The 22,373-nt window shown below is 45.3% G+C and overlaps 1 protein-coding gene across 1 annotated transcript in view; it reads left to right on the top strand.

The window, feature by feature from the left end:
- Window positions 1–18,349: 18,349 nt before the first annotated feature.
- LOC128430780 (neural cell adhesion molecule 2) overlaps window positions 18,350–22,373 on the top strand; it is a 72,952-nt gene continuing 68,928 nt past the window's right edge. Inside the window, exons 1-2 of the mRNA XM_053416826.1 lie at window positions 18,350–18,365; window positions 18,916–18,990. Coding sequence (XP_053272801.1) covers window positions 18,350–18,365; window positions 18,916–18,990 — 91 coding nt within the window. The remainder of the gene's footprint in view (window positions 18,366–18,915; window positions 18,991–22,373) is intronic.

The following is a 22,373-nucleotide window of genomic DNA, read 5'->3' as shown; positions in this document are numbered from 1 at the left end:
CTCTTCCAGAAGCCCATCCAGTGGGGTAGGCAGCTGCCACGGGAGAAGAATGCATGGGACAAGACCCAGTTTCTATGGAAACAAAAGAAAATCTAAAAGAGGAGTTTGGGGGTGGAAGAGGGGAATGAGAGAGAAGAAGAAGAGGAGGAGGAGGAGATAGAGAGGAAGGCTATAGCAGTCTTCTTTTGGGGATGGATGATCATGAAAGGAGGGTAGTGTATGTGAAACGCTGCAAATCTGGGCCTCCCCTGGTAGCCAGTTATTTATTCATCAATCATATGCATGGCACAACAGCCCCTCACAGCCGCCGCCCGCAGCTCCTGTCATATCCAAACAACATATCAAAGTATTCTGAGTTGATATGGACCTAACCTGCTCCCGCTATAGTTACAATCCATCACTGAGCAGAAGTAGAGATTTGCTGCTTCGAGAGGCAGGGTCTCAAATTGCTCCTCCGAGGCCCTGCCGGACTCTCAAGCTGCCCCCCCCCCCCCCCCCCCCCCCCCCGCGCACCTCCAGGGCGGCAAGCAAACAGGCTTTCTTAAAGATACACAGAGAGAAGAGTTCCAGTTGGCGGCGGCAGAAAGTACAGGCAGAGTATGAATAATTAAACAGGCCTGATAACGGCGGCGAAACCGCAGCTCATTAACACTGAGAGGTGAGACGAGGGATGACTGGAAAACGGAAAATTGCATTCCGTTGGTAGAGAAAGTTGTATTTCGCCCCTACAGTGTAAACAACAGCGGATACAGTGCGGTGTTGACAGGCGACCACGATTGTCACCAATGGCCGTGCAAGACAGAAACACAGGCATGTGTGCAAATAAAAACACGGCTCCATAGATGTCATCGACAAAACCTTGATGTGATTACTACTTTCCTGGAAGCCCCCCCCCCCCCCCCCCCCCCCCCACGAGCAGCCCATTTCCAATGCTAATCAAAAATGAAGAGATGGTGTTCTCTTGACTCATCTCTGCTCAGAGATTGCGCCGCGTCGGAGCCGCCCCAGGACGCCCATTGTCTCCGGGCCGCCGCGGCACAGCTGTGGGAGTCCGTGCTGAACCTCCGCTCCCTATCGACAACAACAGCACAATAAGCAGGGTGGGGGGTGGGGGGGGGGGGGGGGAGAAGACGTAAGCAAGGAAACCCAATTGAGACCGGAGGACACATTCTGCTTCTGCTGCACACCCCATCAGGGATACATGGGGCCTTTGCCAGCGATTGTGCGGTCGTCAACACAAAGCAACCGGAGCACTTATTGTTATGAGTGGCTGGTGAGAAGGGCTTTTTATTAAAGTGCGCCCGGGAAAATATAGTTGGCGCCACGACACTGGAACAGAGCGGTTCCACGGAAATTGTTGCTAAATGTTGTGAATTCATTCTGTTCCCTTTTATATCTGGATTTTTTTTTTTCCTGGTGGCTGATTCCCTTCATGGAAATGGTAGTTCTCTCCACTGAGGACACACAATGCACAAGAGGAGAAAACAAGACTTGAATACAACCCTAACGATGACACTTTTAGGGAAATTTAACTTAACCTTGACCTCTTGACACTGGTATTTTCTATAACCCATACCCATAAACGTTTGTGGGATGCACATCGATCACATTCTGGATAATGATTTATCAAGAAATGCAATGTAGTATTTGCGGTGGAGTGTGTTGTGTAGTGTATGTAAGTGTATGCTGCATGTGGGAAAAGAAATGTGCGTACCAGGAGAGGCTGGTTGCTGTAGTTTCTTAGGTTCATCTATTGTATGAAGCTCGCGTTGAAGATTGCAGAATAAAGACTCCGGCACAGCTCAGGTCGAGGGGTTAACTCGACTTACTTACCCGATGCTAATGCCGCTCGCTGCACTCGAGAGCAGCTCGACAATGGGGGAAGTCGTAAAGATGATTTGAGCGCTCCCTGCTTATCGTAGCACTTTTACACACGGTTTCGGTAGAGCGAGTGTCGTCCGAGTCATGAATCAGAAAGCTCTCTCTCTCCGGTGGCAGGTTGTCAGCCGCCACAGCAGCAGGTCAACTTTATATCAAATGTGGCCCCTGCAGCAGCTTGATGCTGGCAGGGAGGACATCTTCGGTACATCGCCTTTAGTGTGTGTGCCACAGTGCAAAACACTTGTCCGGCTAGTTGATGTGGAGTGACGGCCGCCACTGGTGTCTGCTGCTGTGACTCAACACCACATCGGCCCTGTTACCCCTGCTCCCGCTGCTCTGAACCCACCCCCCCCCACTGGTAATCTCGAGACGCCGACCCGCCGTGTCACCTTTCGCTGCGGATCACAAGCAGCCCAAAATTGCCCGAGATAGATGTGAATCATTTTTGGGAGGAGAAGCTGTGTCAGCTTTGTGCCCGCCACTCTGCCCTGCGTTTAAGAGTCATTTCCTGTCGGCTATCAGATGGATGCATGTCTGGAATGAACCCCTCCGCCGTCCTCTGCGAAAGGCAGACTGGCGATTGGGCGAACGCGGCAGCCCATCAGAGTTTAATATCCTTGACCGGGGATCAAACGGACCCTGATATATGGCCTGAGAGTGTGTGTCATTAACTCGAATGATCGCAGACGAGAATCGCGGGGGGCTTTTTTTTATATGAGCACATCCAGCCCCCTCCTCCTTCTTTTCTGATTTAGAAAGCCTCCATGAGTCAGCTGGATCCGGCAGTCCATTAAAGCTGGAGTACCTGCGCCAGAGCCGAGTTGTGACATCCTTCTTCTGTCGTCGGAGGGTTTACAGTCGGAAATTGCTGTAATTGTCACCGCTTTTTAGGTGCATTTCTTTTGACTGTGAATTACCTTATTTGCACACAAACAAAGCGAAGTTGGCACATCTGCACGCCGCCGCTTGCTTGTGACATAGGCCGTCGCTTTGTTCGTGTCCCGGAAAAAAATATTTATATTCTTTTAGGTATTTCTCCCCCAAGACTCGGTTTATTTAAATTCTGCTTCTCATGTGAACATCGTTGAAAGCATTTCATTTGCCAATTAGCCAGCTGCTCCCCAGTTAAATAATGAATATGCTAATTCCCGAAAGCTGGGGGACATGTTGTCTTTTGAGTTACAGCAGCGACAATTATCCAAGTCAGGGATGCTCACAATGGTGTGTACTTGTGTTTGTTTGTGGGTGTGTGTACTGTGTGACGTTTATGTGGGGCGGCATGTGTGACACATTTTGATGTGTTCGCACAAATACGTGTTTTGCCTTGGGCCCTTATTGTTTGCATCCCTGTCCGTTTGCGGGTTTGTGTTTTTGTTTATTTGCAAGCACGATTACACAATAACTACTGGACGGATGATCAGGATAATATCGAGGATTTATTCTGAGTTTATCAAGAGGTCTGGTATCCGGGAGTTGGTGAAATTCGGTGCATCCGGATTTGGACTGTTGGGCCTTGGCGGAGGAGGTTTATTGTGCATTTGTCGCTTGGCATGAGATGTGTGAACCGTGTGGTGTTCATCTAGGACATTATGAGTGAATGTGATACCACCGTGTGATGCTTTGTGAATATTCATGTTTTTTCTATTTGGCGTGTGTTGCAGGCCTGTGGTTGTCATTGTGGCATACATGTGTGTTTTAAAAGGGAATTTGACATGCACGCGGTGTGGCATGATGCGTGTGTCCTTTACACGGGACAATATGAGTGGATGTGTGTCACTGTGTGATATATTGTGCTGTGGGCGTCCTTGCAGTGTAAATATATTTATATATTTTTGTATGTGTTATGCATTGACATACACGTGGGACACATGACAATATGTGTGTGTGTTTGGCTGTTGGCCTCATTGCTGTTCCCATAATGTGAATTGGACAAACACGTGGGGTAAGGTGTTTGCACCATGTGGCATTCATCTCCCCCGCGTGCTTGTATTTGCGAATGGGCCTTACTGTAGCACCCATATGTGTTTCAATGACACGTGGCATGAGGTGTGTTTACAGTGTGTGTGTTCAGGGGAACGTTAGTTTTAGAGGAATGCTTCCCTCCATGCATATTGATTTGTTTGCCTCCCTTTATCTCAGCGGGGGCGCTGAGTGCACGTTCCTGACAGTTCTAATTGAAAGCCACTCGGAGCCGAGCCTATGCATGCAGATACACACCCTGCTATCATCCATCAGTTAGAGAGAGAGAGGGGGGTGAGTGCACACCGGAGCGCCGGCGTACTCACCCATGAGCTAAATGACAGATCCTGCTTTAATGTGCTCACTGCTGTACTCAGTGCCGCAGCACGGATCGGAGTGATCACTCAACACGGGCACGTACTGTACCTTCTCACTCGCCGACCTGTCAGCCTATTAATTAGAACTGTCTCCTACTTTCACCCGGTGACAGATAAAATCCCGCAGAGTGCGTGTCCCTCCATGCATCTGTTTACTCGCGATTTATGAACACAGAGTTCGGACCGATCGATGGGTTTCCCTCACCTGCTGTGTTTGCCCTGTGCGGCCATCTTTGTTCCTGTTCAAACATACAGGACGGGGCTGAATAACGACGTGACCTTTAGCCGCAGCCGATTAACAAATCACGATTTCACAAAGACCCCATCGGTTAGTTTAATTAAATGTATCATAGGAGCCTTTTTTGGGGTGCAAAATGTACTTCAGCGTTGAAGAGGTCCCTGTGTCCGATATACCAGGTTACACTGACCTGATTTACTGTGCTCTTGAAAGTCACTGTACTCACATGAGCATTTTTCATGGCGGTCGTAAATTAGCCATTAACATAATGGATACCTTCACGGGTCACCGGGAGAAGTCTGGGAACTGAAAGTTTGCTCTTTTGTTAAGGGCCCGAGTTTGACTTTTCAGCCACGTTAGCAGCTCTCGGTCTGTCCGTGTATCCGTCCACACTTGAAGTACATCAGCTGCTAGGTCAACTATTGGATTTATTGCTTGCAGGATTTGAAACAGGCAGTCATTAAATCCCAGATCAGTTTTGCGTCACATGGCTTAACAGGGTGCGACATCCTCTGCCCTTAACGCGTGACGCAAGTGAGGAGAAACTTCCCCAAGAAAAAGACAAACTTTTAACAAGGACAGAAGACGCAGTCGGAAGTGGGCGATCCCTCTCCCAGGGACGGACGGAGGTCATGATACTTAGAGGATGATGGCTGCTGATCCCTTCATTGTTCAATAGCACGTCTGCAGTTCAGGGTAAAACGTTGTGACAACTTTCGGATGGCTTGCCCGCAAACTTTAGAAATTCCTAGGTGATAAAATCTCATGAGTTGGGGGATCCTCACTCATTACCTGAAGCAACAGCTGCTGTTCCTAAATGCAGCCTCACAGAGATGTTAGCAAAGTCTTGTTACGTGTCCCTTTTGCACCTTTTGATCATGAGTTCAATCGTTTTGTCTCCGAGTTTAAAACTAAATACAAAACCACACATCAATTCACTAATTCATATAAATATCTATATATCTGATCTTTTTTCATCAAGATCCACAAATTATTCTCTGAGGGAAAAAAGGAAAACGTAATACCGCTCACAATCAAAGCAACACACAAACGGTCAAGATTAAAAACATGAACAGGTCATAGATGAGTTAGGTGATGTAATGAGGACGGGCTGAAACTCATTTTTGTGTTATTCCTAAAAAATAAAACGATAATGCCTGTTGATTTGTCAGATTGTACCTGTTGATCCTCATTTAGAAGTAAAGTGCCACAGTCCTGGAGGTGTCAGGGTGACAGAGGGAGAGAACATTTTGAGTAATATAAGCTGACGTGACTTGACCCGACTGTGGCTGGTCCTGGCTTCCTGAGATCCTGGTTGGCTGAGCCACGGTGGACGACCACGAAACTGTCACACAGAGAGAGAGAGAGATAGAGAGTGACCAACAGATAGACGTGACACCCATAAGGAATCGGAGAAGGTGAAGAGGCAATTCATTGCACAATGAAGCAAGAAATGTGGCGAGATGAAAGGGGCTGACTTGAGTGAAATTAAGGGTGATGGGTAGAAAGGGAAATAGAAATACAAAAGTGTGCGGCAGTGGGAGGAATTGGACAAGCTGAGAAGTGAATAATACAGCCGGCGGCTTTGAAGCACTGATCTTGAGATCAGAGAAGAGAATGACATTAACTCAGACTGTGACTTTTATATTTTTCTGCTCTGTCACACCTAATGAAAAAAATCTGTTCACTACTGGCCATTTTCTTTGTGGGATTTTTTTTCACATTTTACTCATTATTGTCGGATTAATGGAAGGAGGATTTGATTATTTAATGTTAATTCACTGTACACGTCTAGCTTTACATTGCAGCTGCACGGCTCGTCTGTCAAACCCGACCTTGTTCTCGCTGCGTGCTCATTTCCAGTTCGGTGTAATTGGGATTTAGAGTCCAATCCAATTCACAGTGAAATCGAGAGCACGGCATTGTCTCATTCAGGTGCGGTACTCGGACAATGCGTGTATTCCAGATAACAATGCGTGTCATTTAGCAGAGAATTTCACCTTTAATGGTCTGCACTGGTATTGTCATGGGACGTACCCTCCCAATTAGGGAGACCGTTGACCTTAAACCTTTGGATTTCATTTCGGAAAGGCCGCGAGCAAGATCCCAGGAGTCTCCTCTCTGTGGCCTGGCAGGAGCCGGTGCCCTCTCCTTTGTGACTGAATTAATCCGCAGGCCTGAGATAATGGCCATGTCACAGCCACCGGCAGGATGTGGCGGGAGAATAATCAGCCCGGTACCGTGGCTTTTATTCAATCCCCGGGGCAATGATGGCTTCGGCGCAGAGAAAAAAATAGGCAACATGTCGCTTCACCCAGCATGCATGAAATGAGAATGAAGATTTCAGCCCTAACAGGCGTAGCAGACAGGGCGCCCTCGGTGATCAGTGCTGTTGGTTCACCGTGGTGCTTTGGCACAAGATCCGTTTTTCTGAATAAGGATTCTTGGGCCTTTCAAGAACCTTCAGGTCTCACATTGTTTACACTTGACTTGAAGAATTTGATATGACATGCTGATGTTATGGTGGCATCAAATATGTGGGCTGTGGCTACTTATACTTGACATTGATTGGTTTGTAAAGAGGCAGGTTGTCAATTTGGAACCGTACCAGACTTCTCGTTCAAACATTATAACCTCAGAGGTGAAGACTACATGTAATGGATTCAGGCTTTAACGCCGTCTCAACTTAATACCAGAAAGTTAATCAAGCCTCCTTAAAACCAACAAGGGTGCCATTTTAATATTTGGTTCAAATTCAGGGTTGATAATGAATTTGCATTGATCAGGAAAACAATATATATATATATTTCAAGACAGAAGTGAAGCGCCTTTAATGATTGAAATGTTTCGAAATACTTTACAAGCTAGGGCCTTTAAATGTGTCTTAGGTAGTACATAAACCTGTGCTGCTTTCATCTGTGGAGTGAAGTATTTTTTTGGAGTTGAATGTAGCAACGGTCAGATATTGTCTTTGGGAATTTATGCTTGTAGTATTGGTTTGCTTTGCACAATTTAAGTCAGACCGTCCAGCCGAGACCAAATAACAATCTCTGCCTAAAGGACGGGCAGTCGCTCCCAGCTGGAGAGGGAAGCACAGTTGTGTACATCTTTTGCGAGGAGACAGACGGATTGTAAATCTTTGCTCTGTTGTAGAGGACTAAGGTCTGAGCTGTTGTTTGAGTTCCGGGAACTTTTATCTGTGATCTGCAGAAACAAGAAAGTTCTGTGTTTGTGCAAGAGGTGAGGGGGTGGGGGGGGCGAGGCAGTGAGAGGAGCTTGTGTGAAAAATCATCAGCTCCTGACCCGTTGTTCCATAACTGCGAATCTCCTCCTCGGCTGGACACCGTTGGGTTGTTCGGTGCAGATGAACTTCAAGTCTCTGGGGAGGAGAGTGTACAGGGGGAGAGGAGGCTGTGCAGCAAATCACCGGCTGAGGCAGCAGAAGAGGAGGGAAAGGTTTACCAGGTAGTTGAAGTCACAGACTGTGCATCTGTAACAGCTGGGAACTGAAAAGGCCAGTCGCGACTGGTCTGTCACCCACAGTAAAAAGGTCTCTGCACACCAAGTCCGGACTTGTCATACGTGTCCTTTTTTAATCCGTCACGCACAAAAACCTTGCACACTGAGTCAGATGTGTTTTATTATTCCATTCCTTCTCAAATTTGCAGTAAGAGATAAGATGGAGAGAGCAGGGAGAGTGGTTTTGTGGCCCTCTCCCTTCTTGGAAACATCGGGTCTGTTCAACCCCGAGAAGCCGGCAGGAACTCGTAGAATTTGGTCTTGTGAATAAGGAACTGCAAAAATATTTCGGTATGTCAGCGGTCCAGCGCTGAGGCCGCATTTTTAAAAGCAGAGAATAAATGTAAGTTGTCCAATTGATCCAGAGCAGCTCTAACAGCTCTCCGGAAAACACCTTTCTGTTTCGAAAAAGCTTTAACTACGGACAAAAGTTTTGCTGGAGTCTGTGTGTAAATGTGATTGACACAACGTGAGGTTGTATTTATTCTTAAATATGCAATATGCAACGGTTTCCAATAAAAAAAGACAGCCTCTGTGTGCAAAGAACCTGAACTGCATTATTATTTTTCTCCCCCTTGCTTCATCTGTGCCTGTCTCCTCTGCACCACATACAGTCCTTTCCTGCAATGACACGCGAGTTAACTAGAATCATAATTATTGGGATTTGTTTGCCCCCCCCCACACACACACACACATACACACTGCTGCTGGAGATGAAGGGCTGCACAAACAGATTACTTCTATTTTGGTTTTGCTCCTGCTGCTTTCGTAGAGTCAGGAGAGTGAAGAGGAGCCGGAAGGGTGCAGAGACGGGGGGGGAGCATGCAAACCTCTCTCTCGCTTCATGTTTTAATAAATGTTTTGAGCAGATGCCCACATGCCTTCACTGAAAGGCTCTTTCCACTGACATCATTCTTGGTGTTTGTGGCTGTTGTGTCTACTCATGACACGCATCCACTTTTTTTGGGGGGGATACATTTTGTGTCATTTATCTTCAAAGATCCCCAAATGAGACGATAACCATTTTGTTATATTTTGAGTTCTATGAAACCTCCTACTCACTGCTTCTGTGTTTCTTTTTGACCTTCACCCACACCGCAACCTACGTGGCTTCCCTCAGCACTGCCCCGGAAATCAGATACTGCCTCAGAGGCGTTTAGGCTTTATTACTCAATCGCTCTTTGCCGAACTCATTCGAGCCGACTCCTCTCGCAGTGGCGCCGAGCATCCCATCGCTCGTGGGCTCACTCATCTCTTTGTGCTTATGGAGGGGGGGTCAGGGAAATAATCAGCCCAACTCAGCAGGACCATTCACATTATCTATGTGCAAGGTTTGACGGAATGGGATAGTTTGAATTTGTGGATCATCGTAAAGCAAACCTCTCACCTCCACCTCTATCCACTACCCTGGCGAAGTAAATACCCTTGCAGCTCCATCAGATGGTTTATTACTGGTTTGACCGATACACTTCTAGACTATATTTGCAGAAAAAGACACAGCTGCAGGAGCCCTAAAGATCTTGGGCAACTTGCAACATGCAACAAGAACAGTAGAATCTATTTGCCTTTGTTACCACGTATTGCGATGACAATCTGATGATCTTAAAATTGTCACTTTCCTGTCGACCCCAGAAACACCAAATTGGCAGGGGCGGCCTCTCATTAATATACATTTGATTAGCTTGTCTATATTCACAAAAGGATGGCCGGTCATTTTAATTGGCTTTATTAACCTCATCATTTGACGGGAACCTTTTTCTTCTTGATGGATGACCTTATTAACGCTTAAAAAGTGATACTGCCGCAATTCTTGGGAGGCGGAGCAGCTCAGGTGACTCGTTAAAGCTGTCTGTGCTGCTCCGCTGTCTGTGGTCTGTGCTGTTTGTGTTGTAGCTTCCACCTGATCAGTGCGTCCGGAGCAGTCAGGGCTGACGAGTTGATGGACAGACCCCTCGATTTAGTCGGTTTTTAAAAAATATTCAAGCTCTACATTGGAGTTAATTCATATTTATAGCTTAATAAGTAGAGCAACTCTGTGGGGACGTTGGTGTGGAGCAACCCCAGTGTGTGACCGATACCCCTGGATTTGTGGTTGATTCTCTGACGCCCCTTTTTCCACTGGCAAAATAAAACCATTTACACCCGTGAGCATTTTGCTGTTGTCTTCAATGGGAATGGCTACAACCAGCATTCACTCCCGGGTTAAATGGTGCTGCAGTGGGTCTTTATCGGCTCCGGCTCCGATCGACAGTGATAAAAACATGGCACCTAGAGAAACGTGCAAATATCTCCTTCTTCATCTTTATTTTGGCAGTCTATATGCTAATGCTGCGCCTTTTCTGACTGACATTATGAAGTCCATTGAACTTTCTTTCATCTGCGCATACATAGCCATGCACGTATTGTCTTTAACATGTTGACAACAACGTGAATCAGTGATTTTTGTCTTTGTATCATACAGGATGCCTCTTGTTAACCATATACAAGCTTATTTTGGCTTGAAGGAGATTTTGGCCATTTGCTGATGTTAATGTGTCCAGACGCCTTTTTTCAGAAACAGGCTGCAGTCGGAGGACGGGGGGGAGAGGGAAGGGATAAACAGACATCAAGAAACAGAAAAGGGCCGACAGAGATAAGAAAATAGGACTAATAAATTGGACACAGGACTGAGAAGTGCACAGAGGACACAAAAGAACAGAAAATACCGTAGAAATTGTCAAAGCTTGTGTATAATTTTCAATGGAGCACGCTTCTATTTTGGAAAAGCGAAATGGGATATGGGCATTAGGTTGCACCTATGTTCGCAGCCTCTACTTCCCCCTCTTTCCATAAATATGAACACAGTATCTGAGAAAATGGGATTTGCTCTATGACGGCGTGATGCTCCAGTTTCCGAAAACTCTCGGATTGGAGATTGTCTTTGCGAGGGAGGATGAAGAAGACGAGGGTTATGAGACAATACGCAGGTCATGCCAGACTCTATATGTTTGTGAGTCGTACTGCAGGATGCCTATGAATATTTATCTGGTCACTGTTTTACATACTACTACTCGAAAGGTGGTGCATGTGTAACGGTGCGGGGGTTACTCGTGCATACCGAGGAATGATTTTTTGCGATTCGCTTCTCTGTTGCTCTGCAGCACATTTGACTTATAGAAGCTTTGAACCGTGAGATTTGCATTCCTCTTGTAATGCAAGTTGTTTTGATCTCTCTGTAAAATAAGTAGTTTATTCTGAACATTGCCATCAAGAATTGTACAGGCTTACTGTTTCTATTCACCTTTCTTTTAACTACAACTTTATGGATACTGGTAGTCCGACAAGCTCTAATCAGAATCGAGTACCAGGGTTATTGCCCTTTGCGGACGGGTTATTGAAGGATTTGTCAAATGTTAGAAGAAGGTTTTCTCAAGCATCTTTCATTTTCTCCTCTTGAATCTCAGTTCAGAGAACGCCCAGAGATCTCTAGCTTTTGACTTACTTCAACTCTTCAACTCAAGTGGATATTTTTGTCTTTTGTTGTGTCCTATTGTAGTAAGTAAGTAATCACTCATTTTCTGAGGTCTATGGCAGCAATGCGGTAAATACAACCGAGATGGTCCTCGGGCGTCTTCCATGCAAACTTTAAAACTCCCACATTTTCCCATTAATGATGTTCAGATCTGATTAAAATGGATTTTTTGTTTCAGATCAAATACAGAACAATATATTGTTTATTTCAAAGTTTAGATCACAGACTTTAAAGGCTGATTATAGACATTTGAAGGTTTTATCATTAATACCGCTTTATTGAAGTAATTACTCACTGGCCCAGCAAATGCAAGCAGCACAACATATTCTTTTATTAGGAAGTTCAAGGTAAAGTTATTCCATACTGACTTGCTGCATAATTCTCTACTCCACCGATGTGATGACTCACAAATGCAAAGAGAAAAGAGCCCTGCGAATACAATGAAGGCTGCAAAGTGAGTTTGTATTGTCTGACACAGACACCGTTGGTGCACCCGTGCCTCCTCTGGCACTTTGCATATTTCATATATTGCATTGCTACAGCCTTGTTAATAAGAAACAGAAGGTAACTGTAGCGTTTTAAGTATCTGCAAAGGGAAGGAGGCAATGTAGGAGAGAGTTTTGCCATCTGCTAAATACGATTAAGTTGCGTTTTCTTACTAATTAGAAAAAGGATGTTCACATCTGAATCCAGCGGAACATCTCTGTCTTTGCAATGTTTGCAGGAGTGTGTGTGTGCCTGACAGGAGTTTCATGATTTAGGGATATACTGTACGTAAAGAGAGGTCCATCATGGCCACCGCAGCATGAGGCATAAGAGGCTTAAGGAAGGAGACATGAGTCACAAAGCAGTCGGTAAGTGGAAAGCAGAGATCCACAGGAGGTGTTTCGAGAGGGGGAGATAATAGGTAGCTGTGGGTTGAGGCTGAGGGTGCACACGTGGTCTCAGGCTGTGTGTCGGCACGATTGGATGTGGTTGGATGAGTTGAACCTCTCCTCTCCCGCATTAAAGCAGGCTTGTTATGCAACCGGGCGGATGCATAGGGGACCGGGGACACAGGGAGTCAGACTGGCACACAAACAGGAATACTTAGGAGACAGACGCCTCAACAACTTTCGGTGGAGACCAAAGGCAAAGTTGGCAGCAAGTAATTTGGAGAAGTTTTGCGATAAATCAAACGTCCTCGTGCTGCAATATCAAGTAAGGACACTTTTCGTCTACTCCCAACTTCCCGCTGGCACCATAGGAAATGAACGTGAAGGGAATTTTGTGCTGCTATGAAACACAGTGCACTCGTCACGTCCCTGAAACAACATTTTGCTGATCTACTGTGTGTCGCCCAGTACAATCAGGCTCTGTGTATTGGTCCTTGGCTCCTCGTTGAAGCCTGGAGGGTTATTCAGCTACTTTTTGAAGGGCAGTGATTCAATCCATCCATCCATTATCTATAACCACTTATCCTTTCAGGGTCGCGGGGGGGGGGGGGGGCAGGGCCAGTACAAGCTCGTATAAGTGAGGATACACCCCATGGTCACAGAGCGGACACATGATACAAACAAGCATGCACACCTACGGGTTTTTCAGAGATGCTGTTTAGACTACGCCCTGGAGAAAAGCCAGAATCCAGTGACAGTTTAATCTGACCATTCCCTGAGCTGTTAATTCACACTTTAACATTTAGCTTGGAGAAAAGTGAACGACGGAGAGGAATTGATGAAACGCTCGTCCAGTCAGATTCCAGGACTGAGGGCAGAACTGATCCGATTTCAGCGAGTGTGCGGTTTCCGACCTCTTTCAGCCACAAATTCAAATTGATTATAATACTAAAATTCCAAACAGACAGCTGAAGATAGTTAATAGTTTGGCGTCTCGGTTCAGATGTCCTCAGTCGCCCAGATATGATTACATAGATGTAACTGTGAGTACACCAGTGTGGCTCGCCCACTAACTCAGGAGAGTGCACACGGGCAGCTGTGGCTAAGGAGGTAGAGCGGATCGTCCTCTAACCAGAGATTCTGCGCTTTTCTCCCTTTCTCCCTATGTATCATAGAGAAAGTGCTTCACATACAGTAGATGCACTGTATGAAGGTGTGTGTGAATAGGTCAAGGGCAAAACTGTACTGTAGAGTGCTTTGACTAGAAAAGATCTATGCACGTCGACTTGGAGGAGAAACCACAACCGATTATACAAAAGATGCCATAAATCAATCCATAAATGATCATTAAATAATAAGTGTTGTGCTTCAGCTTTATGCCAAATTGTGTATTTAACTGTATTCCAACAAAGAAGTCCAAGACAGGCGCTCGATCCCTCACCGCCTGGTGCCACCGCTCACCTGAGAGACGGCTTCAAACGACGCTCATTGCTCAAAAGCTAATTTCTTAGTGGATATCGTTTTTTTGCTAAACACCTTTTGCAGAAAAGCTTTTCGACACACGGGTCTGGGTGCACACAAAACACTGTAATTAGTATTTTATCTCCTTCCCTCTGCCGCTCACGCTCTGCCCACTCTCTCTTCTTGTCTTTGTCTCTCTCTCCGTCTCCATGGTTCAAGGGAAGAACTGAACTCCTTCGCTAAATCACAAACAATTAAGTCAGAACATTTTATATATTTCTTTTTTTTAGCCTCGGGGCACGTATCATTCACACACATGCACACGGACCCAACGCTCACAGCAACCCACACATGTAGAAATGAGCACACACGCCCCCACGCACCCTTCCGCCGAACACAAGCACACAAAGGCATGTTCTCTCCGGTGCCTTTTATTTGGCCACGGCTGTAACGGGGCTTTTAACGCGGCACCGGATTAGAGAATCGCGTTTTAACGCGGCTGCCAGCTGATTCAACGCCCTCCGTGCCGTCAATCAAACGCTCGGGATTAGCGAATGCAATAGTGTGCGCGGCCTCCAGATTGAGTCGCACGGATCGGACGAGTTTCACACACTGTTGCGGTGAGTCCAGATGTTGCTGAGTCATGTCAGCGGGGGCCGGCTCCTCCACCGCGACCTCCATGACCTCAATTTGTGGAATATATCGATTTGGCATCCTTACAAGAACATCCAAAACGTTTTGTGACTCGACGACAGTAAATTTCTTTCTTTCCCCCTCGTCACTGGATGCGGTCGAGGATATCAGAGAGAAGATCTCACACTGATTGCTCGAGCTGTTCCAGAAGAGAGTGCTGACTTCTGCTTAATTCTTCATCAATGGAGTTTATTGGCCGTTAAGGAAACAAGCTGTAAACACTGCACTGACATATAATCACCCTATAAACTGAATCAATGAATGCGGTAGAAAACCGTTGCCTGTTCACACATCCAGCCGACACACAGCAACATGAGTATTCAGTTGGACTCGTGTTCCTGGCAGCTCTGCTTTGGTCTCCACCAACACCTGAGGGAGATATTTGGCTCCGTCGCTGCGAAGTCAGTTAGTTGCGGACTTGTCTGTCGGCCATTTGGCGCAGTGCAGGCAGTGTGATCTAGGCTGATGCTGACGAGGGCTGTAAGAAGGAACCGAACATATGTGTTCACTCGAGGGGATAACGGCTCTCACGTTACGACAGGGCGTTGTCAAGCTGCTCAAATGAAAAGACTGACAAAAAAACGCTTTCATTAGTTCGAAATAACATTTGCTTCCTCTAACAACACAACCAGAATATTAAAAAGTAGAAGAAGAAGAGATTACCCTCAGCTGAGATAAGATAAGAAACACAATCATGCAAAGAAACAGTGCATCATAATAAAACAGAAATGAAATTGAAAGAACTTGAGTATTTAAGCTAAGCTTGAATTCGTGGTTCTCACTTTGAAAAGTAATAATGTTGGTGACATTTAAAGGAAATGAAAAGTTACAATGCACTCTGCAACGGATGTAAAAAGTAGTGCATGATATTAAACTAAATATTTACAGTAACAAGGACAATAAGTAACATCTATCTAAGGTCGTCTAACATAACTTAAGGTAAAAGTTTTCCAACAATAAGATGTGAGTAAAGGAGTCTGTAGTTTGCTGATCATTATTAACCAGGACATGCCGGCTGTTAATAAGTGAAGCCAGTGCATCTTCATCAAACCCTGGTGGCTGCCTAGAGTATAGGTTATAGACCATGCCTTCTCCATGTTAGTAGATGGGACATGGCCTGAACAAATAGGTCAAAGTACACCTCTAATTCATTTTTATTGAATAAGATTTCTGTCATTTTAGGTAAAATCTTAGACTGACGATTGATAATCATCAGTATAAGAATAACAATTTACTTATTTAATGATATAAAAACAATCTGACTCAGGATTGGTCGAGCATTCAACATTTATCCCGGCCAATTGGGTGATTTCTGAACCAGCAGCATTATGAACCATAACCCTGCTCCTCTAACTTTTTATTCCTCGGATTAAAAAATGATAATTGTACGGCATCGACCATGTCTGACATGTTGCAAATTAAATCAATGGTTTTGTTTGTTGTCTAATTTCAATTGTCACCAATGCTCCTTTAGAGGAGCTGATAATTGGAGCTGATAATTACTGTCAGGCTCCTACACATATTGACCCGAGCTCTGTAATAAGCAGGTGAATGAGACATTCCATATCTAAAAATTGATCAACTTAGCGTGTCTCTCTTTGTGTCCCTACCAGGTGAGACTTTGTGGAATAAACAAATTTTCCCGTGTCATATTTAAAATCCAGTCTGCATTCTCATTAAAATGTCAACGTGTGCTCGCTGCAGGGACTGTTGTGCATTTCAACTGGAAAAATACGGTTGCAATTTCCAGGTTGAACTTAATTATATGATTCACACCAACGACTCCGGCGGGAAAGAGAGAGGAAGCCCATTTTTCTTCCTTTTTTTTTGCCCCTGCCGGGTTTTGTGAGCAACTTATTACGCGATCAATCACATCGAGCACAAACAGACCCGGATCAATTAATAATTGAAAACCGTTAAAGTACTTGAAGCACTGATCGGAATCAGCCTTAAGTCAGAGGCAGGCAGTGTCGAAGGGCACAAGGTTAAATAGACATGATTAATCAACCCTAGAACAGTATCTGCATTTATTTGTTGGAAACAGTCTTGTGTCTGTGTGTGTGTGTTGTGTAGTTTTCAGTATAGTGTAGTGCATTTAGATAAATTAGTTACAAACGCTTGTGTGTGACCAAAGGCTACATGTGTTTGTGCATGGCAATAAAAGTCTCTCGTTCAATGCTACGTGTGTGTCTGTGTGTTTGTTTTTGTGTGTGTGTGTGTGTGTGTGTGTGAGTAGTAGTAGTATGCATTTACATAGTGACAAATGGTTGTGTGTGACCATACGTCAAAGTCAACTTTATCGTCAGTTCTGTCATATGTACAGGGACGGGATTGAGATGTTGTTTCTCCCTGATCCCCAGTGTAAACATAGAAGCAGACAGAGCATGTAAGTATGCATAATAAGTAGTAGTACGCAGTACAACATGGTATACGCGTAGTATGCGGTCATAAGTCACACGGTGGACGGGTGGAGAGCATTGCAAACCGGTAATAGTGCAAACATGTATTGAGATAGATCCTTCAACTCTCTCTGTGTGTGTGTGTGTGTGTGTGTGTGTGTGTGTGTGTGTGTGTGTGTGTGTGTGTGTGTGTGTGTGTGTGTGTGTGTGTGTGTGTGTGTGTGTGTGTGTGTGTGTGTGTGTGTGTGTGTGTGTGTGTGTGTGTGTGTATGTCTGTGTGTGTGTGGGTCTCAGTGCCATACTACATACCAGTATACATTATGGATTAGATTTCCCTGTAAGTGTGTGTGTGTGTGTGTGTGTGCCCCTTACGCAGCATGAATCCAATCAAACACATTGACACTGCCATCCTCCCCGACCTCATCATGTCGACCCCTCAGGTTAGCTGCCGCGGCGGTGCCCCTCCACTGCCACCTGTAGGCAGTCTGGACTCACGACAGATAGCTCCCTATGATAAATGCCAGAGAGCAGCCTCACTGTGGTGCTGCCCCCCCCCACCCCCCACCCCCCCCCGAGCAGCAGCAGACAATCATTTCATCATTTTCTCAATTATTGACAGACGCCCTGAGCTCCGCTGTTAAATTTCCAGTGTTGTGGCGAGAATTAACATCCATTAGGGTGTTTTACAGCGTGTGTGTGTGTGAATGTGTGTTTGGAGTGTCATGCTAACGAGACGTGGGCTAAGGATCGGGGGGGGGGGGGCTCCGATATGACAGGCTCATCAAATATCTCGCCACACTCAGACTGCCGCTGCGTCAAGAGGCTCTAGCCTAAAAACGACCCTCTCCCCACTGAGTTGCCAATCATTACTCATCACATTAGACGTGTAGACGCACTCCCTGGCTTTACCTCCCGGAATTTCTCCTCTTCTCTTTCTTCCATTTGACAAACTCCCAACCAGCCGAGATCCATACCCAGTTTCATTCAGCTACATTTCACTCCAGCTTTTAAAAAGCCCCACCTGGAGCCAGCCTATTGTGCGGCGTTATGGCGGCGCTTACAAAGGAGGCTTTGTCGCTTGACACCGCACATTTTGTGGCACTGGTGGTCCATTTTTTACCCTGTCATGAAAGTGAATGCACGTCTCCCAGCGAATATACCCCAGTCAGCTTTTTCTCGGCAGCCAGCACTCGGAGGCTCTCGGTTTGTTGGAGCCTCGCTCGACGGCTATTTGTCACCGGAGGGAGATAGCAGCGCCGGTTGAAGTATTTACTGATCTCTGCTATTTCTTAGCTTGTTAAATTTCCATCCGTCTGTTGTTCAATTCATAAACCCGTTGTTGGGTAGTGATAACTGCAAATAGCATTACAGCACCTCGGGGCTGAAAGGATCCCCATTCATTGCGGAGCTGACTGGCAAGCTTGTCACGAACACCCATGCGCCTGTTAGACGGTACAAAGCCAATGTGTCCCAGCGCATTGTGAGGAGCAGTAGCTGCGTTGTTTTGAGAGACAGTAACTTTCAATGCGGTTATACACAATTTTCAAATTAAGTTTGGAGAAAAAGAAAAAGTACAAACTGTTAAATTGCTCGTTTCGGAGACGGCACAAAACCCACGAGGAAGGGGAAAAACTCGACATCACAATAGGGAAAAGTGAATGGAAATAAACTGCTGTTATAAAGCTGCACAATGGGTTCTAGCTAAGGAGCCTCTTATTTTTGTAGAAGGATATTTGCATGTAAACGGCACCCTGCCTTTCATTTAATCGCGGTAAATGGTGGCGCGCAACTTAGAATGGTCCTCGGATAATGAAAAAAAAGAAATCTGGCATGAAGAGGGAAATGAGCCACACTGCTAAGCAAGCTGAAATCTTTTTTAAGAGCAATTTTGTATTATTATGTGTCTGCAGTCGGCAAACAATGAGGCTCTTTTGTGCTCTGTTCTATTATAATAACTAATCAATTTTCCCTCTTTTCCTCTGTCTCCCTTCCTGTGCTGCAGCCGCCCTGCAGGTGTCCATATCCTTGAACAAAGTGGAGCTAAGCGTCGGAGAGTCCAAATTCTTCATCTGCACAGGTAAGAAACGCAGGACCCTCATTTTGACACAGGGTTTCTGTCTGTTTGCATGTGTGTGCTTGTGTGTGGAGGCAGGTCAAAGATGCAGCAGGGGGTTTACGTTGTGAAGTCTGTTTGTTGTGCGTTTGACGTCCATATGGTGAGTGACACCGCGGCCCAGCGGTGACTGGATCCTCACAGGGGGACGGCCCCCCCCTCGTCGCTTCTGCTCCACGTCCTCTCGGAACGCCCGTATCAGCGCTCAGCCGTAGCGGAGCACCCGACTCCTGTGCCAGCGGCTCGGTGGGGTGGCAGCGCACTCTGGCAGGCCGAGGCCCGCCTCCTGCTGGCTGCCTCTTCTCTCCCGCCAACCCACTCAGCGTGGAGCTAACAGCCAGGGGAGGCCAGGCACACTTGGAGGGGCGGTGGTGCGGCGCCGAGGTGCTGAGGAGGACATAATGGGGAGGTAGAGGGAAAAAAGAATAGAGGTGAATGGAAAGAAACTGGCAGCGATTAAAAGGCAAAGGTAAAAGCTTTCTCTGTTAAAAAAAAAACACTCAGAAGCGAGAAGAATGGGAACAGGCTTTGAGGCAGAAGAGGGTTTGCCACCATCCACCGTCAAAGTGCGTGGGAGGAAGTGTTTGTGTCGTTCGTTGCTTTCTCCTGCCCTCGTCCGCCACTGGCATTCAAACCTCTTCTTGTTTTTTCCTGACCATATTCACATGCAGCTCTGCCAGCCGGGGTCTGCTGTAAAGCAGGGCAGAACAGTCAGAGGCAACAAAACAAGCTAAATCCCGGTGAAACCGAAGCGAAGCCTGCAAACATACAAAAAATAGAGAGTTATTCTATTAAAGTGACTTATTGGCTTTGCATCGCCGTGTCCCGCTGAATGAATCATGTCCACATAAACACAGACCGGAATAGAAGGAAGGAGCAGGAGGCACAGGAGGGCACTTTTGTTGAATGTTGATTCATGGGTTTGTTTGAGCTGTTTTTTGTGAGGGAAGGCAGAACACAGAGCTGAGGGCCCTTCTCTCCAAAGTGAGGGGCCCGGGTGAAATGTATTTTTCTTGTTCGATACACATCATTTCTAAAAGGTTTTGGGTTAAAGAAAAAGACAAATGCTGGTCAGTAGTGGGGGTGAGGGCTTGTTTTGTTTTAAATCCAGCATAATATCCATGTTTCTCCCCGACTTCTTTAAATATTGAGCTTTAAATAGATGGGACCAGGTGATATAAATAAGAAAGTTCCAAAAAAACTTTTGTTTCATCAGGCCAGAAGCTAAATGTTTTCTTGACGATTCATTTTTAATATTTTATGAGCTTTCTTCCATTTTTACATTTGCCCACAGCAGAATGTAGCATTGGTTATTACCTCAAAACTTTCAATGTTGTCGTGATTCTTCCCTAGATGTGAAACTTTTGATTTATGTTTTGGACTTTTCTACATTTGTGTTTTTGGATTCACATACTGTGTTTGATTGTCAGCCATCCCTGTCTGTCTCCTCCTCAAGGTTTCTTACTTTATTTTGAGTCATTTCCTGTTTTATTTTGACCATCCTGTATCACTTCCTCTTGCTTTTCCCCACCTCCTTTACCTGCACCTGCTTCCTAATGTGTCCCAGCTGCGTCTCCTTGTCTCTCCTCCATCCTGTCAGTTTGTCTCTTCGTGTTTCTGGCTATGCTCTCCACCTGTTTCACTTTTCCACTGACTGTGAGTCTGTTTATTTGTCCTTATATGTATTTGCTGCACTTCCTGCATTAATGTTGTCTGCATTTATCTGCAAATATTTAAAAACAATTCTGAACTGGTTTAAAGTCCTTGTTTGGCCATGATAGTTGTACGACATGAACCCACAATTGCCAAAAAGGAGCCAAAACACCAACAAAAAGTGTTACTGTTTCTGTTTGTGTTGAGAAACGTTTAACAAGTTGCCAACAAAGGTTAATTTGTCGACCGACAATAGCCAAACGGGTGTGAGAAGTGAAATACTGGTCAAAACTTTTAAGTTGCCTGGGGCATTTTAATTAACAGAAGAGAAATTGTCCCCAAGGTCCATTTACTATACAAGAGCAGTTCTTTTTTTTTTACTGAGGACAGAGCAGAAACTGGCTTGATATTTGCTAGATAACCTGCTCAAACATGAAATATGCAGGATAGAATCAACTTCCCCATCAGCGCTGAACATAATGAATTAATACATCCCTGTCAAATTGCTTCTTAAAGTATTCATTTTCAAAACAGCTTTTTATCTCACCTCAAAATGAACCACGTGTCGTGCATTCATCGACTCTTGTCTTTACAAGGACGTCCCCTCAGGGCAATAAGCTTTCATTAATCACATTAATCACGCTTTGAAAAAAACAGCTCTTTCTGGCTGTTTGTTTCACGCCCTCACAGCAAAGTTTCACGGTGAAGATGTGAATCGAGAAAAGAGAAAATGGTGAAGTGAGAGGCGGGGAGACAAAAGATGGAGGTGAACTCACCCGCTGGGAGGGAGAGGGGGCGGCTTCAGAGATTGTCATTAGAAAATAGGTGGGTCTCTGTCGTCAGCAAGCGGAGAGGGAAGTATGGGTCGCCTTTCACCTTGAGCCTGTTTGTTCCCAGTATATTTGTGGGAGAGCTGGGGGGACATGTCTGTTATAACAGCAGACAGGGAGACATGAGAGCAACTGCTGCACAGATGCACTTGTCCACATTAATGTTCTTTACACCTCTTTTAATATATGCATGTAATCTGTCAGCTGTTTGCTGCAGCAGGCTGCATTGAGTTCATCAATTATTTTAAATGAGTTGCTCGAAAATAACATTTTTCTAAAGAACCTCCTCCTGTTTATCCAATGGTTGCCCACTAACTAAAATACATGAATTACCATCTACTACTGTGGAATTAAATAGAGAATAATTAAATGAGCAAAGCAAGGAAATTGTTATTATTTCATGTTATGCAGGAAGTGAAAAAAAGGGTCAAGTTATACTGTCGGTGCAATGGACAATTTATTTTTGCCTGCACGAAGCAAATTGTACAATTTAAAATCAAAGAATACATAAGTTAAGATTTATGGGGAGAGAAATCTGGGGAAATATCCTATTAGAAGAGGCATAGTACCAGCCCAGTATGTGATGCTGCGTATAATATATAATATAATATCTGTCACATGTTGTCTACACCTGATGTTTGTGCGTTGATTCGACACCCATACAAACTTCCAGTTGGCCCTCGTGCACTGTATGGAAGCATCTCAATTCTTCATGTTTCTCCCCCTCATTAAAAACCTCCTGACAACTGTGTACAAAACGACAGATATAAAAGTATTTTTCATCGGGAACCCATCTCCGTATTTGTTTTTAAAATGATGAAGTCGAACCTTTTTTTCGGGGCACAGACAACAAACAACAAACAC

This window comes from Pleuronectes platessa, chromosome 24 (genome assembly GCF_947347685.1).
Source record: "Pleuronectes platessa chromosome 24, fPlePla1.1, whole genome shotgun sequence".
Taxonomy (NCBI): Eukaryota; Metazoa; Chordata; class Actinopteri; order Pleuronectiformes; family Pleuronectidae; genus Pleuronectes; species Pleuronectes platessa.
Note: the sequence above shows the minus strand (reverse complement) of the source record. Positions and strands in the feature narration are given on the sequence as shown.